The 16,808-nt window shown below is 35.5% G+C and overlaps 1 protein-coding gene across 6 annotated transcripts in view; it reads left to right on the top strand.

Moving 5' to 3' along the window:
• LOC119073838 (protein tramtrack, beta isoform) overlaps positions 1-12,614 on the top strand; it is a 33,901-nt gene extending 21,287 nt beyond the window's left edge. For 4 of the 6 annotated variants that reach the window (XM_037179653.1, XM_037179651.1, XM_037179654.1 and 1 more), the window contains 8 exons: positions 6,318-6,611; positions 6,765-6,900; positions 6,983-7,222; positions 7,764-7,844; positions 7,901-8,452; positions 8,530-8,632; positions 8,695-8,842; positions 8,906-12,614. In XM_037179653.1, coding sequence (XP_037035548.1) covers positions 6,318-6,611; positions 6,765-6,900; positions 6,983-7,222; positions 7,764-7,844; positions 7,901-8,452; positions 8,530-8,632; positions 8,695-8,842; positions 8,906-9,136 — 1,785 coding nt within the window. In that variant the 3' untranslated portion in view covers positions 9,137-12,614. The remainder of the gene's footprint in view (positions 1-6,317; positions 6,612-6,764; positions 6,901-6,982; positions 7,223-7,763; positions 7,845-7,900; positions 8,453-8,529; positions 8,633-8,694; positions 8,843-8,905) is intronic. The other 2 variants (XM_037179655.1, XM_037179652.1) reach the window with 1 other exon arrangement.
• Positions 12,615-16,808: the final 4,194 nt, after the last annotated feature.

The following is a 16,808-nucleotide window of genomic DNA, read 5'->3' on the forward strand; positions in this document are numbered from 1 at the left end:
CATCGAATGCATTTGAATATCGAGCATAATAAATGCGAATTATTGTTGCGTTAATTAACTTATCATCAGACGACTGTTATGAATTGGTATTGACTTGAATGCAATACGGTATACTGTATGAAACGAGCATGCCTGGGAACATGCACCACAAACATTACCAGAATTTGAATTCGCTTGTGGTGTGATCATTTGTGACACAGAAATGTGGGTTAACTTTGAAGGGTAACGCGGTGTGAGGCTCTCACTGTGAGCTGGGGAAGACTAAAACCTCAATGACCAGTGAGCAGGCTAGCTTCACCTGCTCATTAGTTTTCTATAAGAGTTTAGCTGGGTCTGAGATTTCACCCGTTTAACCTTAAACCAGTGATCGTTTTAGTGAAAATGTTTTCCAATATTTTCTTCAATTTTCCAATATTTTCCTTAATTTTCCAACATTTTCCTTAATTCTCCCAATGTTCTTGGGAAAATTTGGAAAAACTAGAGAGAAGGTTTTCCCAAAAACAGTATTTTCCTTTAACTCGTAATGTGAAGTCTTCGAGACTGAGTAAACAGATCCGAAGAGTCTTCATTGATAAAATTACCGATCTTGCAAGTTACAAATATTTCCAAACGGATCATATTCTCTCGTGATATTAATCATAAAATTATTATTTTCTCCGTAAGAAAGTATGAACTCAGTCGACATGCACAACAGCACCGATATTTATAATGATGTATTTCATAGTCAAATCATTTTTTTCTTTTTTTTCACGAAAACATGCCATCGACAATCCATGTATAAATTCAAATAATTTTTTTTCTCCATCGATTCGAATGCTTTCTGTTCAGGAATGTTCAAACGAAATCAATACCACCTCCTGCCACATTTTATAGCTCCAGACATGGGCAAAGAACACAGTGAGTTTACGGGTGTGCATATTATATAAATACCAAGGACCGTATTATAACAGAGAAACTGTGCGGTAATTATCGATTTTGCTCTGTCGCCTTTTTTCCTTGTTCAATGTAAATAGTACTTTAAATCAAAATGTCCGTATTTTTGAAGCATAAAACCTTTTTTTTTGTGATGGTTGGAACTGGCATGTTTTGCAACTCTTCTGTGTCGTTTTTTTTACATTTTTTTGCCAGAAAAGTCTACCTTTGAATATCACGCTGATGTATATGCACGAAAAATCGTTTGGCATGGACAAATATTAGTAAAGAAATAAATCCAATTAGACCATAGTAGTGGGATCGATTTCGATTGCAGTAAATAGTAACGTAAATACGTCGCGTCGTAGATAAACGACTGATTTTACAGATTTTTACATAAAATGTTGGACAACAATAATTCTTAAACCAACTCATTTGCATCAAAACAAATTACTCGAAGTTTCTTCTTCTGCAGCGGGAGATCATAAATACAAAAAATTCGGTTTATTAATATCCTCCTAAGGGACATGAAGATTTTCCAAAAATTAGAGTCAATTTTGATTAATAGACTGGTTAATGCATTGATTCCTAACTGCTGATTTGTTTACATTGATTAATGTGCGTTAATTGGTTATTATCCTTTCATCAAATATTCATTGTATTTATTGAATTAACTACTTGGAGCTTTTGATTTAATTGTTCATTTGAGCTGATAGGGCGTTCAAATCGAGAAAGTTCGTAGATAATCAAGCAAGTTCCGCGATTTTCCGCTGTATGGCAGCATTGGTCTTTTTATTGTTTCCGCATTATTACTGAAATTTTCATGATACCATGGGAAATGCAAAGCCGTTTACTTATTCCACCTCAGGAAAATGAGTCATTAGCGTTTAAGCTCGTTTCCCGGAGGCTCAGTGAATATAACTCATTAAATTGTTTACAATTTTATATTTTGCCTTGTGTGATTGCAGCTCTTGCATTCGGCTGGGCACTTGACAAAATGAAAAACTTTCAAGCAAGGACGTAATTTACTGGTTGTAGGAATTTATGCAAAAAGTTTCGTATGGAAAAGTAATGCAATTCAAGAACAAAAAAATTACTACCTTCATTGTCGTAGGAAACGATGCTTCAAGCGATTTAAATTTAATGTTCCGTGTAGCATATTCGATAGTTTTATTACACTGGGCGGAAGTGGTATATGAGGATCATATCTGCAGGGAGCCCACTCCTCCTTGATTCCTTAAATCTCCTTGATTTTCAAAACTCCTCCTGAAACCTCCTTAATCTCCTCAAACTCCTTATTTTTAGTTTCACTTTAGTTAAAACATCTAACATTTTAATTCTGTCTATGGAACCATATATTCAAAACCGTTCCTCGCTTACTTCGCCAAAAAAAGCTCATGAAACCTAAATAATTCAACAAATGAGATCGATAGAGCTAAAAGGTACTTGCAAAACCCTATTGCTTCAATTGTTCTTTTCATCGATTGTGTTGATGCTGCTGGCATCTTAATCATTTATTGTCAATCAATTGTTAACGTTCGTCTAGTGTGTATCGTGTTTGAGAAAAGTTTGGCCATCTGGTTAAGTTAGCCAATGCGTATTTATTCCTCAATCATACACTCACGGAATTTGGAAAACCGACACATTTTCTGTTCTATGTTTTACTGGTTTTTCGTGAATTTTGCATGCATTTTTATATGGAGAAATCAGAAACTCAAGTAAAACACAGAAACAGAAAATGTGTCGGTTTTCAATATTCCGCGATTGGAGGAATGCTGATCCTGAGCGAGGATTTAGCGTTAATAAATTTGTGTTTCCCGAAATTTCAAGGAGCAGCTCTTAGAAGAAACAATTGCGGCTATTCGGATAGTTAGAATACTTTGTATTTCTACGATAAAGTGGAAGATTTTCCAATTATTCGAAAATTGTTAGACCTCTGCTCGTCGGCCCGTAAAAGATATTTTTTGCATTTAGATGTAGAAAAAGAGCGAAAGACGTTATTAGCAAAATCGAAACAAAACGAGTCAGACAAAAACGAAAAGCATAAAGAAAGAGGCAAAAATTTAAAGCATCGAAGCTGAAATAGCAGAGGAGACTTTAAAGTTAAAAGTCGCCGAAAAGTTAATTGATGATGGTAACAACACTTCGTCAGCTGTAGTTAGCGAATGTAAATTAGATAAATCGTCAGTGGCCAAGGCACAGATGATTTTAAATTCGGGCATTACAAGTAGCAAGAACATAAAATCAAAAAAATAAAAAAAAGACAAAAAATTAAGTTACTTTTTTGGAAAAATCTTCGATAAAATATTTGTGAAAAATTCGGAAAATATTTTCCAAAGAATATTCTCTTAGAAACACCAAAAAATCTACTTCATATATCCTTTATATGACTTTGGAGAGTCAAAAGAATTTCGAATTCATCAAATTTAATCCAAAATATCATATTTTAAAACTCCTGAAATTCTCCTTAAATTATCGAAATATCCTCCTTTATTCCTTAAAAAGAGGCCGAATTTTGAGTGGGCTCACTGTATCTGCATCCATATCTAGATTATGCAACCAGTGGGTGAATGTTTTTCTGACAAGTGTGAAGTTTGAAGACAATCAGGCTAGTCAGAAAAAGGCTTACACGCTAATTGCATTCTGTTCTTTATCCACTAGCGGCAGATAAACTGAAACCACTACTAACGCAGTGTGATTAAAGTTCAACTTTAACTACAAAAGTTTTTGTTCTACGAAGGAAGAAAAGTTTAATAATTTCATTTCGAGGGTGTTGTTTATCATCACCAGAAAAAATGAAATTACCTGCTTTTCTTCCCGAGGTCAACACAACGCTTTTCACAACGGAAGTGAGATGATGATGATTTTCTCGCTTGTGTTGTGATCTTTGTTGATCATCAAGTTGCACTTAAAAATGAAAATCTGGGAAAAACTGTGTATTTCAGAAGGTGGGTCGAAATCGAATCTTAAATTTTTTTTCGAACATTGCTTTTGTTGTGCATGTTGCACATTGCAATAGAAATCGCTTTTATCGCTTCGTCGTCGTCCCACATATTTTATTATATTAAAAAGTAAGAAAATAATAATAAAAAATAGGGGAAAACTTGTTGAATATGTTTTGTATGTGATCCTGACACTGACATTACATTTCCAGGTCTATTGAATCGTCTTTAATGGGGAATATCTAGATATTCATACATAACATTTTCTTGATATACAGTACATAAATACCAGTGTGGAAGGAAAAAGGGGTATGAATGGAATTTCCAATTACGAATCCCTATTCTATTATATCGTATACGATATTTTCTCGAGAGCATGCTGTTTTATGCAATGCTTTTTAGTACTCTACAGTATATTATATACCTAGCCGTTGTTGTTATGAAAGTCGGAAGATTTTCGGTTTTATTTATCATAACGTAACTATACTTCTTCTTATACCCTCTTCCTTGAATATGTGTTTCAGTTTCGTGTGTTGTTGTTTTTTTTTCTGTATCGTACGTTGTTATATTGAGTACGATAAACTTTTTTACTTTATCGCTCGAAACACTTGAAAGATGACGTTTTTATTTTATGTTCTCGTTTTTTATTTATTTTTGTATTTTGTTTTGTATATTTTCTGTTTTTAGTATACATTCTGCCTTGACCTATATACATCACTATTATACTCCACATGGATGATACTCGGAGAAAAGAACACAAAAATTCATATTATCACAATTCGTGAAGACTTTGCAACGACAATGTCAGCTTTAAAGATATTTTTTTTATTCAAGCAACGTTAAAGTCTGCAAATTAATTTGAAAAGAATTTCACGAACGATCTCTTAATGTACAAGAGCATATTGGACGATATATAAAAACCGAATAATTAAATGATGATGATTGTCTCTTTTTCCGCGAAACCGGAGATTATATATCGGTTGATGCTTTTTTAATTACTGTTCGGTTTCCATTTGCAAAATAGAAAAGATCCGACGAAAATCGAAAATACCAATTCAAAAATGAATTCGGCTTTTATGCATTGGCTTACAAATATCATCATGACAATTTTCTCTTACTCTTCCAATTATTTTTGGACAATAGCAGCGTAATGAGTATATTAAACAATTTCGTAACATTAATTTCCGCTTTAAGAATTACACCGACGTATTTCGGGACGTATAATACACAATCGTCGCCGATTGTTATTAAATGAATTTTGCAAAGCAAAAATGTTTGTCCGATAAAATTTCATTAATTAAATGATCCACCTGCCCTACCTAATTTTTCTTATAATTGCTATAATTTCGGCCAATTGTGTTCATTGGACGAACTTATTTCGTTTGTTTCAGCTAACTTTTCTGAAGTATATTTAACTAAACGGAAAGTACAAAAAAAATGAAATAAAATACATCTTCGCCAAGCTTTTGCTATTTATATATTTCATTGTATTTGTTAAACTCTAAGGTTCTCAACCCCATGCCGTATAGAGTATATTTATACATGTAACGTGATTATCCTGGTGCTAGGGTGTCTCAGAGTTAATATGCTGGGATAAATTTCTACTCGATGTGTTGAAGTTTTCGAAATAGTCATGGAAAGAGTCATGCAGAGTATATAGAGCATATAAGGTGAATCTAAATGTTGTATTTTCGCTCAATACAATCAAGCCGGTTCATAGTTGTGTTTACATATACATGATTTTGTGGAGTGAACGTTTGTGAACGTGTATTGATCTAAATCATTTGGCTTATGACTTTGTGCATCTAAAGTAAATATTAAGTTTAGCTAGGGACGAGTCTCTATTTTTGAATAATTGAGATACTAAGGAAGACTGTTATCACTTGATTGGTTAGATTACTGAATGATTTGGTGAATGAATCAGTATACTGAATCAATTATACACTAGACATGCGCTGAATCTGTTACTTCACTTATGTAAAGGTCTATTCATAGAAGCATAGTAGGATTTTGTGACTAATTTTTTGTTGTCAATACATTCTTCAAATCGACTTTTCACCGTGAAGCCATGATGGCAAATTTTTGGTCAAATAAAGAAAAATCTAGCAGACGATTGAATCTACATTTTTCTTCATTTGACCAAACATTTCCGTCATAACTTCACTGTGGAAAGTCTTGGCCAAAAATAGTTCTTACGATTATTTTGATAGTAAATCTCTCACTTCACTAGCGAAAAGAGAGTGGTCATTTCTTATTGTTATGGTCGTACTAACCGTTTCTAAAAGGTTAGGAAACGACTTGGCTGATGCTAATCACCTCCATGTTTACCAGTCAACGAGAGTGAAATTTCTCGTTTTTGATTTTTACCAAATTTATTGAATGCTGAACACACTGCTCATTTTTGCAACTTACTCATGGTGTTACAATGCACCCTCCAATGTGATGACTATTTTTCTATTACAGGGATTATTACGTACAGCCGAACAATTAAAAATCAAAGGTTTATGTGAAGTGTCCGAACGAACGGATTACAATGATAATTCACCGAAACGCGGTAGAGTTAAACGATCGTGTTCAGACGATCAAAGTCAAACTGTAACCACCGAACAGTCCGTGACTGGAAATGTTGAAACACCACAAAAGTATTCGAAAAGTGATCATACGCAGGGATCGTCACCTGTATTAGTGTTAGAGCAACGAGTGCTAACTCGCGGCATTGAATCCAAAGAAAACAAAAATATGACAAGCTTAGGAATGGTGAGTGATTATGGCGGTAGTTCGAGCCGTTAAGTTTTTTTTTTAATGGAACACATTCGTTGAATATGCGTCGTCAAAATGGAGTAGATTTGATTTATTTGCATGCCAGTTCACATTCACAATTTTACCTAATTTGCCTGCCTATTTTTCCAGAATAACGGTGGCATAATGGGAGTGTCAATGGGATTTTTAGATTTTGCTCCTGAACCACCAGCACCATCCGCCACACCAGTAACAGAACACGTTGATTTAAATTGTGCTCCCAGTAGTGATACGCGTGACTTATCAAGTAAGACCGTACCTGTCGTTCTTCCACGATCACATTAAACCTGAAATTCGAGCTGACAGAAAAACGTTTTCTTCATTCACAGGCTCTACGCCAAATGGAGAGGTTCGGGTCAAATTTGAAACGCTTCGTTCAATGGATCCCGAAACGTTGGAAATTGACGGTCACATTTCGCAGCATTCCATTCATCATTTGGACTTATTTTCCAATAAACAACCAGCTGATGCTATTATCCTTAAAACTGAACAGTTACAACCATCACAAAATAAACCGCAACAGGCGATGGTGATGGAAATAGATGCGAACAACATTAAACATGAACAAAGTATGGACACAGATTTTTAGACTTGCTAGCTTGGTTTTAATCACTAATAATACTCTGGGTTCATTGGTGGTCAGTAAGGGTTAACTAAAGTATCAGAATGCCATAAACTATTGACTTGGCTCTAACTTCTATTGATCACCGTTGACGGACGAGTGTCTCATTGTTTTTGTAATGAATTTCGTTGTGGGTTGTCTTGAAAATCACAAAGTCATTACTTGTCAAGACTACCGACTTGTACGTTCATGAAAAACCGAATAAAATTAGGATCCGATATGATGGCACTAAATTACATAGTAGACTAGACGCACATGAAATTTCAACTTTTCATGTCTTCACAATTCAATTCCTGCCACAAACGAAACCAGTGTTAACGTACATCAATACAATGGTAACAGGTAACTCATGGAATGTTAGGACATGAAAAGATGAAACCTTTAGTTGTACTAACTGAGCAGAGCATGTCAAAGCAATAGGCAAAAGAACTCCGATTTGTAAATCTAGTTTACCGAATCGCTATCACATGCCTGTTTTCTGGTTTTAGGAAAAGAAAGTGTGAACAAGGATGAACAAAATATGATAATCACACCTGAAATAGTTACAATGATGACTTCTGGTCACATGGGTAACCGATCCATTAAAGAATCGTTCAATTTAACATCAAGAATTTCTTTCTTCCAGTGGACATGTACAATTCCGAATCTAGTGAAGACTCCAAGCTAAATGGCAATCCGTCCGATGGACAATTACAGTACACAAATCTCGTTTGCGTCGGCCAGAAGAAAGATGATTGCGGCGGCGGACAAAAAACATGGACTAAAGAGGATATGGACTCAGCTCTGGACGCGCTGCGTACGCATAATATGAGCTTAACGAAAGCATCGGTCACATTCGGTATCCCATCGACGACATTATGGCAGCGAGCCCATCGAATGGGCATCGATACGCCGAAGAAAGAGGGTCCCACCAAGTCGTGGAGTGAGGATTCATTAAACAGTGCATTAGATGCTCTGCGAACGGGCCAAATTTCGGCTAACAAAGCTTCGAAAGCTTATGGCATTCCATCGTCGACGTTATACAAAATTGCGAGAAAGGAGGGCATCCGATTGGCAGCACCGTTTAATGCTGCGCCAACCACATGGACACAGGATGATTTAGAACGTGCTTTAGAGGCTATTCGAACGGGAAATACGTCGGTTCAGAAAGCTAGTACTGAATTCGGTATACCAACTGGTGAGTAGTTTTGTCCTAGCGTTGTCTTAATGACACATTCAACACTTGATACGGTGATAAATGTCGGACTATTCCAGGTACATTATATGGACGCTGTAAACGAGAGGGCATCGAACTGTCGAGATCGAATCCAACGCCTTGGTCAGAAGATGCAATGACGGATGCATTGGAATCAGTTCGGTAAGTTAAATCGTTTTGCTATGGGGGAAAACATTTACTTTCAATACGCAATCGCATTACAGAGTTGGAGAAATGTCCATAAATCAAGCTGCCATTCATTACAATTTGCCATATAGTTCGTTGTATGGACGATTTAAGCGAGGAAAATACGATATTAGTGGTTTAGAAACATTAAGTACCTCACAAATGGACCAAAGTCCAGATAATTCGGTAAGCGATAAAGTGATGCCACTCTCATTTCGGTGAACTCATTTTGCCCTTTTTCTCGTTCAGTTCCAATATAGTCCGGGTCCAAGTTCACAGCAACCACAACAGCAACAACAACAACAGCAGCAGCAACAACAGCAGCAGCAGCACCAACAACAGCAACATCTGCAGCAACAGTTGCAGCAAACACATCAACCTCAACAAATAATTTTACAGCAACAGCAAATCATAGTATCGTCACCGTCAACCAATCATCAAATCATTTATCATCAAACCATCAAACCTGAACAAAGTTGAAGTCGTTAAGTTCTTGATCGTTAATTTAGTTCCGTTAGATTATGTTAGATTTAATGAATAATCGATGAATTCTGCGTGGTATTAACGTTAATGGGAGCTGAAAATTGAATCATGTCGAGCGAAGACTGTGTGTATGTAGGCATCGACCAATGTGAAGGATTTTATTATTGCATTGAACGTTTTCACCAAATTCACCAATTGTCTTGCACACCGTTCATTATACTGATCTCATACCGAGAATAGTGCAAACCTGTTGCCATTATCAACAATATTTCACGCGCTAGCCAACAAGGAAAATTGAACAAAAAATCTGGTCATACTGAGAATTCGGGCGATTTCCGAAGAGTCTTTACGATTTTTATATTTTTGGCACTTTACAATGAGTAGAGGGGATTTTTTGATCCAGTGCGGCACTGAACAAAGCAGCTTTCAAAATCTGTTAATCTGGAGAACTGACAGTTATACAGACGTTAAACTGAAGAAATCAAAGAACCTGAGGGGTCAGAACTATCCAGATATCGTTGATGTCACGGCTAACACGATTGTGTTTTAAAGCCTACGCCTGTTTGTCGTAAGATCGACGAGGATATGAGTCTCGAGTAACTCGACGATCGTGACTATCGAGAAAAGTGTTGTTGTGGGAATGATTGCTATGGAAACAACCAACCCATGACAGTGCTATAGGTAGATCCCACCGATTTTCAGAAAGTAGCTATACCGGTACATGATCGTCACACAATAGCTGTTTTGTTAGAATGTTGGAAAATGATGTTGATTTAACCACATTACCACCAATACTTGCAGCAATGCGATCACAATTTCACGGTGATGGCGGTCTTTCACCTCTCTCTCACACAGATCGATCCGAATTTAATTTTCCGGTTCAGTTAGCAGCTAACATTACCATAATGTGCCAACAGATTCATTGGTTTAACTTTATTTTGTTGGTTTTGTTGCTACAGCAGACAGAGGTGACATTTCAATAAGAAAACGAAAAGTAAAAGAAAACAAAAAAAATTCTATTTAAGTGCAAAACAAACAAAACAAAAAACAAGCAACACAGGGCAACTGACAAAAGTGCAATGATTTAAATGAAGATAAAAAAAAGAAGAAGAAAAAAGTTTAAAACAAAATTTTATTAGTTCTAGAATTTTTAGATGTTTATATACAACACGACAAATCAAAACTTCCAACATAGAGAAAATGTCGCTTTTATTTAAAAAAAAAAAAGAAAAGAAAAAAGTTCACACAACACAACACACACACACAATTGTTTCTATTATTTGTTTTTTCATTTTTTTTTTTCCTTTTTAAGCAAATCGTTTTGTTATCACAAATCTTTTTTATTGTTTTATTCTCGGATCTATATTTGTAAATATAATTTTTGTTTGAGAGAAAGAATTTCATCACACAACAAAAAGAAAAGCCTAAAAACATTTCTGTTATAAAATGGAGATTAAGTTAAAATACTAGAATCATAAGCGTAGACAAGGAAACAAAACAATATGACGAGAAATAAATAATTAATTGACGTAAAATAGTAAATGGCGACAAAAATATGCCGGAAGAAGAGTGTGTATGGTATGCTAAAAGTTAGCTGTAAACTTTCAGTAAATCCCGGCGAATATTAAGTGAATTGCGCGGAATGAATCACTTTGAGTTGATCAAAAGAAAAATCATCGGCATTGTTGACGTATGTCCCTCAGTCGCTAAAATCATTCAAAGATGGGAAATCATTTCTGATTACCAATAAATCGATCACTCAAACAGCAGATGCTTTGACTTTTAAAAATATTTGAGGATTCTTTCAAAGGATTTTATTACTGATGAAATTCAGGTTGTGCAAAACTAAGATAACCGGATCATTGAAAGCTCAGAAACAGATAGAAAGTGGTGTGATTTCTAGTCGGTATCAGTGACGTTCATTTTGTTTATGTTAGTGCTTCAATACGGGAGTAGTAATCAAGCTAAAATCAGGTCGATTGCAAATTGAAGATTTTACCTCTTAAGAGGCATCGATGCTTTGCTGAAAAACATACATTTGGGCGTTTTGTAAATACTAAATTTTAGTTCACTTTTGATGATAACTTTCCACCAGAATCCTTTTTCAAAAGTATAAGGCCGCCGTAACGATCACGAATGTTGAACTTTAAACAGGAATGTAGCTCTCTGACCAGCTCTGAGGAAACTGAACAGTTCATGAAAATTTCGTTAAACTGTTCAGTTTTCTCAGATCTCAGTCGTTTGACCGACTACAACCGAAACTAATTTTTTTCAAAACTACAGTCTCGGAATTATAAGAAGTAACAATTACAATCCAATCGACGACGCTATTCATTCTATTATAACGTATAAATCGCATGTGGAATGAATAACGTCGATTTGATTGTAATTGTTGAAAATATAACTTCTTCCACCGTAACACATTATTGGTCGTTATTGCTGCCATACATTTTTCAAAGAGGTTTCTGATGAAAAGATGTCATCAAAAATGAAATATGAGACACGCAAATGTAGGCTACAATTTTAGCTAAGCATCGATGCCTCTTAAATACACTTATTATTGTAGCACTGATATGCGCACACCTGCGCCGGGTCCACTTATCTCTTATTATCCACTTTGTGCACACATTGACGTATGAGTCATAAGATATAAAAGTATAGAACGAAAGTGGACTAAACCAATAAGAGTTTGAAATTCCGGTGGAACTTTAAGGTGTTCATGACTGAAAGTTGTTTTTGATTTCAAAAAGTGTTTTCTGACTGACAAAGAATTTTATTGGTATATCCGTCCCCCGATCTCGATGCAAAGCGTCAAAAATGATTCGTCAAAATCACAATTTTTTGAATTGAAACTGTTAACTGAAAACCTTAACTAAGTTCAATTTCTTTTTGTTAATTGAGTATCGACCGACACATCGTTGCATTGTCTGATTTCCTTCAAACATTATATTTTGCAGTAAAAACGACCTTTTAGTATACAATACAATGAGCGAAACAACTTGACCACACGAATTAAATATAGAAAATAATCACATTAGCTGGACGGAATGAAGGATGAAAGGAAATAAATGAATCAATTTTACAACATTTGTATTGTTTCACCTTGTTTAAGTTTAATTAATTGTTAGAAACAAAAACCAATTTACAAACAAACAAACAAAATGAAAATATTAAAAGATATACACAAAATGGGGACAAAAGATATACATTCAAATTTTAAGTAAATTCGTCGTAGGCTTTCTTTTTCTTCTCAAAATGGAAATCAAGAATGGAAGTAAATTTCAATTTTTTTTCTTTTTTGTAAACCTTTTATTTGTAATAATTCAATCAAAATTTGATACATGAGACTGTATATAGTTAAATAAAAGTATAAATAAAATAAACAAAAAACACATTACTTCGATAAAACTCTGACCATACATAATGTGGTGGTGTGACATCATTGAATAAAACTGAATTATTCGTTTAAAAAAAACGGTTTCGGAGTTTTCATTCAAAATTAAATAGGAAAGTGCAATGGCACAGACAATTTGGTTATTTATTTATTTCGTCAATGGCATCCGCCCCCTGACTACTTCCATTTTTAATTTTACAATAAAAGAACAGGAAAAGATTATACATGTCAAGTTGAATGAAAAAAAATAGAACAAAAACATAAATAAAAACATTCACCAACGTCATATGGGAGTGAGTCACGTCTCGTTTGACCAATAACCAGAAAGTTGTCAATAGGTCGTTTTCTGAGCCACCTGGAAATGAACGCTTAGTGGTTAGCGGGAGCCAGTCGACTAGACTGGCTCGATTCGGCACAAGTCGATAAGACTCGGAGTTAAGTCGTGAGACCACTTTTTAAAGTCGTGAGACCTAAATAACCTAATCGATACCGATTAGAAAAAGAACCATAGGTCCAGCATATTTGCAAGTGAAATCAGTCATGACATTTTGAACTTACCATTCAATTTGATTGGAATCTTCAACATTCTAACAGTCGTTTTGAATGAGTTCCGCGGCATACCCTGAAACCAAAGCTGTGAGAAACGGTTAAATTCCAAGCACATGTTATTTATTGGTTCATGGTAACCATACTTAGTCCTGTGTTCATCGACAATGAGTAGATCGTCAGCTCGAGTGGGACGAGGATTTAGAGTAATTCTTCTCGTTATTTCAAATGAATCAAGACCACCACTTAAAAGGTCAAAAGTAAACAATGCACAGGCATTTATCCTGCGTCTAGCAAGCAGTTCAATGTCGATGGAGCAACATCTGTCAATGTAAAGTCGAAGTTTATAGTTCTCATCACGTCTCACTGATCGTCTGAGTGCAAACATCAAAAACTTCTTCTGAATCGATTCAATCCTATCAATGAAAGTTTCTTGATACGGGTGCCGAAGCATATTCCAGATACGAACGCACATGTGTAAAATATAAACTCTTCAAGGTTTGGACATTCTTAAACTCCTTACAAGTCCTGATGACAAAACCGAGAATCGAATAAGACTTAGCAATTACGTATTCGACGTGTTTACCAAAGGTCAGTTTTTCATCCATGAGAACTCCTAAGTCTTTCACCAGTTTCAAGCGAGTCACCACAGTATCGTTGATAGAGTAATTGAATTCAATCTTTGACCTTTTGCGAGTGAAAGACATCACATTGCATTTTCTTACGTTTAAATAAAGCTGGTTGACTTCGCACCACCGTAAGAACCTGTTCAAATCTCTCTGAAGAGCAGTAGCATCAAGTACAGTTTTGATCACTTTGAAGATCTTCAAATCGTCTGCATACAACAGATGAGTAGAGGAAGAAAAAACTTTCGTGGCATCCTTCATGAACAATATGAACAGAAGAGGGCCAAGATGGCTACCTTGAGGAACGCCAGACGTCACATTAAATGTCTGAGATGACCACCCAGACAACTTTACGAACTGCGTACGTCCGCTTAGATAAGACGCAATCCACGCCAACAACTCAGAATGAACTCCAAACTTCTTCAATTTGAATAAAAGAATTGAATGCTTAACTCGGTCAAAAGCTTTTTGGAAATCAGTGTAAATGACATCTAGCTGATGTTTAGACTCCATGACTTTAGTCGCATGACTTACAAACTCCACTAAATTCGTCGCTGTAGACCTTCGTTTCATAAAGCCATGCTGAGATTTCGAAATCACGTGATTAAATTTCTCGGTTAAGATTTTAGTTACGACGGCTTCGAACAGTTTTCCAATAGTTGGCAGAATAGCAACACCTCTGTAATTTTCTACGTCACTAGATCCACTCTAGATCCACTCTTGTAAATCGGTGTAATATATGACGATTTCCATCTCGTAGGAAACTTACCAGTTGAGAGTGATGAGTTAAAAATGCGGAGAAGTTGATAAGACAGACTATCAGCGCAGTTCTTCAAAAGAACGGGTGAGATTTTGTCAGGCTCTTCGCCCGTTACGTTGCAACTGACCAAATTTTGATTTTTTTTTGCAAGTCAGGTACTTTAAACTTAGGACCGAGGCGAAAAAAAGAATGTGAGAATTCCAAGGCATACCAAGCGTCTTAAATAAAATCAGAAAAATTCCAAATGGCTGTCATAAATTTTGTGACAAGGACTTATTGTATACAAAACATTTGTTCAAGCCACGAGAAACCAAACAAGAATTCTATCAGCACTCCCAGATTGTTAGCCCATCTTTGAATTATACCTCAGGAGTCTACTGAGATACACATAAAAGTGGTGAGTCTGCCATTCGGAGATCGTTCGAAGCCCGGACTGGCCATGCGGTCATTCGGACGAGAGACAGTCAGCGTTCCGAGCTAATGAATACGAACAGAAAACGTGTAAACTTAGATTTTGAGAGCTTGGTAAGTTGTTTGTGAAAAAATAATTCAGTTTGTATAATCGCTTCAAAATTCAAATCTTTCATAAAGTGTTCTTTTCATACTGAATTCTTTGAGTAGAGTGATTTACTGTTGATATTGATCTAACAGGCTATACTATCATCTGATTGGCGCAAACTCTCTCCTGTAAGGAAAATGGCGTTGCTTGATTGGATTAATTATTCTGCTTTGTTCTCTGCACCTACTTAAATTCTCCTAAAACTGCGGTTCCCATAGCGAAATATCACCAATTTATATTATTTACTACAAACGGAAGATTCATTGAACTGAACGAAGACTCAGCAAATTGCAAAATTTTTTCGCTCTCTCCGCTCGCGTCATGTTCATTATACTAGACGCAGGTTTCAGATCCTTGACCTTAAAAGCTATGCAAGAACTGATATTGCAGAACTACAAAGTTATGATTTTTTCCAATTCAAGTCATCGCCCTAATAGAGAGTTTGCGCAAATTACGTATACCTTATAAGTCAACTTATAATTTAAAAATTATAAGTAACATTCTAGAACTTCTTGTATGAAAGAGTTGACTTGTAAGTTATACCTCATTTGCGCAAACTTTCTAATGACTTGACGGGCTTTTGCAAATTTTGCTGAAGGAGCTTTTTTAATCCAGTTCGGCCCTGTTTCGAATGTATAGCCTGATCATAATGTCGTTGTTAGTCGCACTGTACGCCAATTGAGTGTCAGACCATTGTGTAATTGTCCGCCACCTCTTAGACTAGCGTAATCTCGGAGGTATATCGATTGAGATACATCACTCGCTGAGTATGGTGAAGTCAGAGTCGGAGGAGTCTGTGATACACATACAGGACCGTTGACCCGAAAATTCATAGGAAAAATTGTAGCGATTTACTTAATAAGACCTTTAACATTGCTTTAATTTCGATAAGACAAAAAAATTACCGTTGTATGGTAGATCCTCTTACTACATTCCATTTACTTATACCATAACCTCAAGTTCTCTTGTTAATTCATAAAATGAAGATAGCAGAGCAAATCCCGTGTCATAAAAATGAGGATGCATTCAACAGGATAATTCAATTGGAACAATTGTGTTGATATGGTGATATAGAGTAATGAGGAGGAAAAGTTTTGAAACTTTTTAATTTGAAAAAAATATTTCCCATCGACAAAATTATCAATTTAATTGGGTTTCTGAAACTTTTGCTTTTATGTCATGAAAACTTATGGTTGAAACTATCCCTGTTAAGATTCAACGAAAAGAAACTTCGTAGCAGACATTTGCATAGTCTGATATATTCGTTATAAAGCATGTTAGCAGAGTAATATTCAACTATCGGAACAGATATGCTGAAATGGATGCAAATTTTGTACAGGATTTTGTTATATTATATGCGCAATGAATATCACAGAATTTGTGGAGCTATAATTTAATCTTATCCAATGCACACGATGTGAAGCTTTATATACTAAATGAGTTTTCTAAACTTTTGCCGCGAAAACACAGGGTTTATATCGAATGACATGGATTTTTCTCGTTTTCTACTATTGTACTGTACCAATTCACTGCGAAAGAGTATATTTACGAATAGAAATTTTGAGATGAAGACAAACGGTGATTACCTGGTTATTAACAGACTGCAGATGTACACCTCTTAAAACAATTATTTGGTAAAAAGCTTCACAAGCTTCAGCATCGTTTTTGCTGAATGAACAAGTTAGCCCTTCAATACTGACATCTTTTTTGTAAACTCCGCTTTTCTCTTATCTGCCCGAAATTCCATTGCTAATTCAAGATTATCCACATTTTTTACAGAGTCA

Source organism: Bradysia coprophila, unplaced genomic scaffold (genome assembly GCF_014529535.1).
Source record: "Bradysia coprophila strain Holo2 unplaced genomic scaffold, BU_Bcop_v1 contig_138, whole genome shotgun sequence".
In the NCBI taxonomy this organism is placed as follows: domain Eukaryota; kingdom Metazoa; phylum Arthropoda; class Insecta; order Diptera; family Sciaridae; genus Bradysia; species Bradysia coprophila.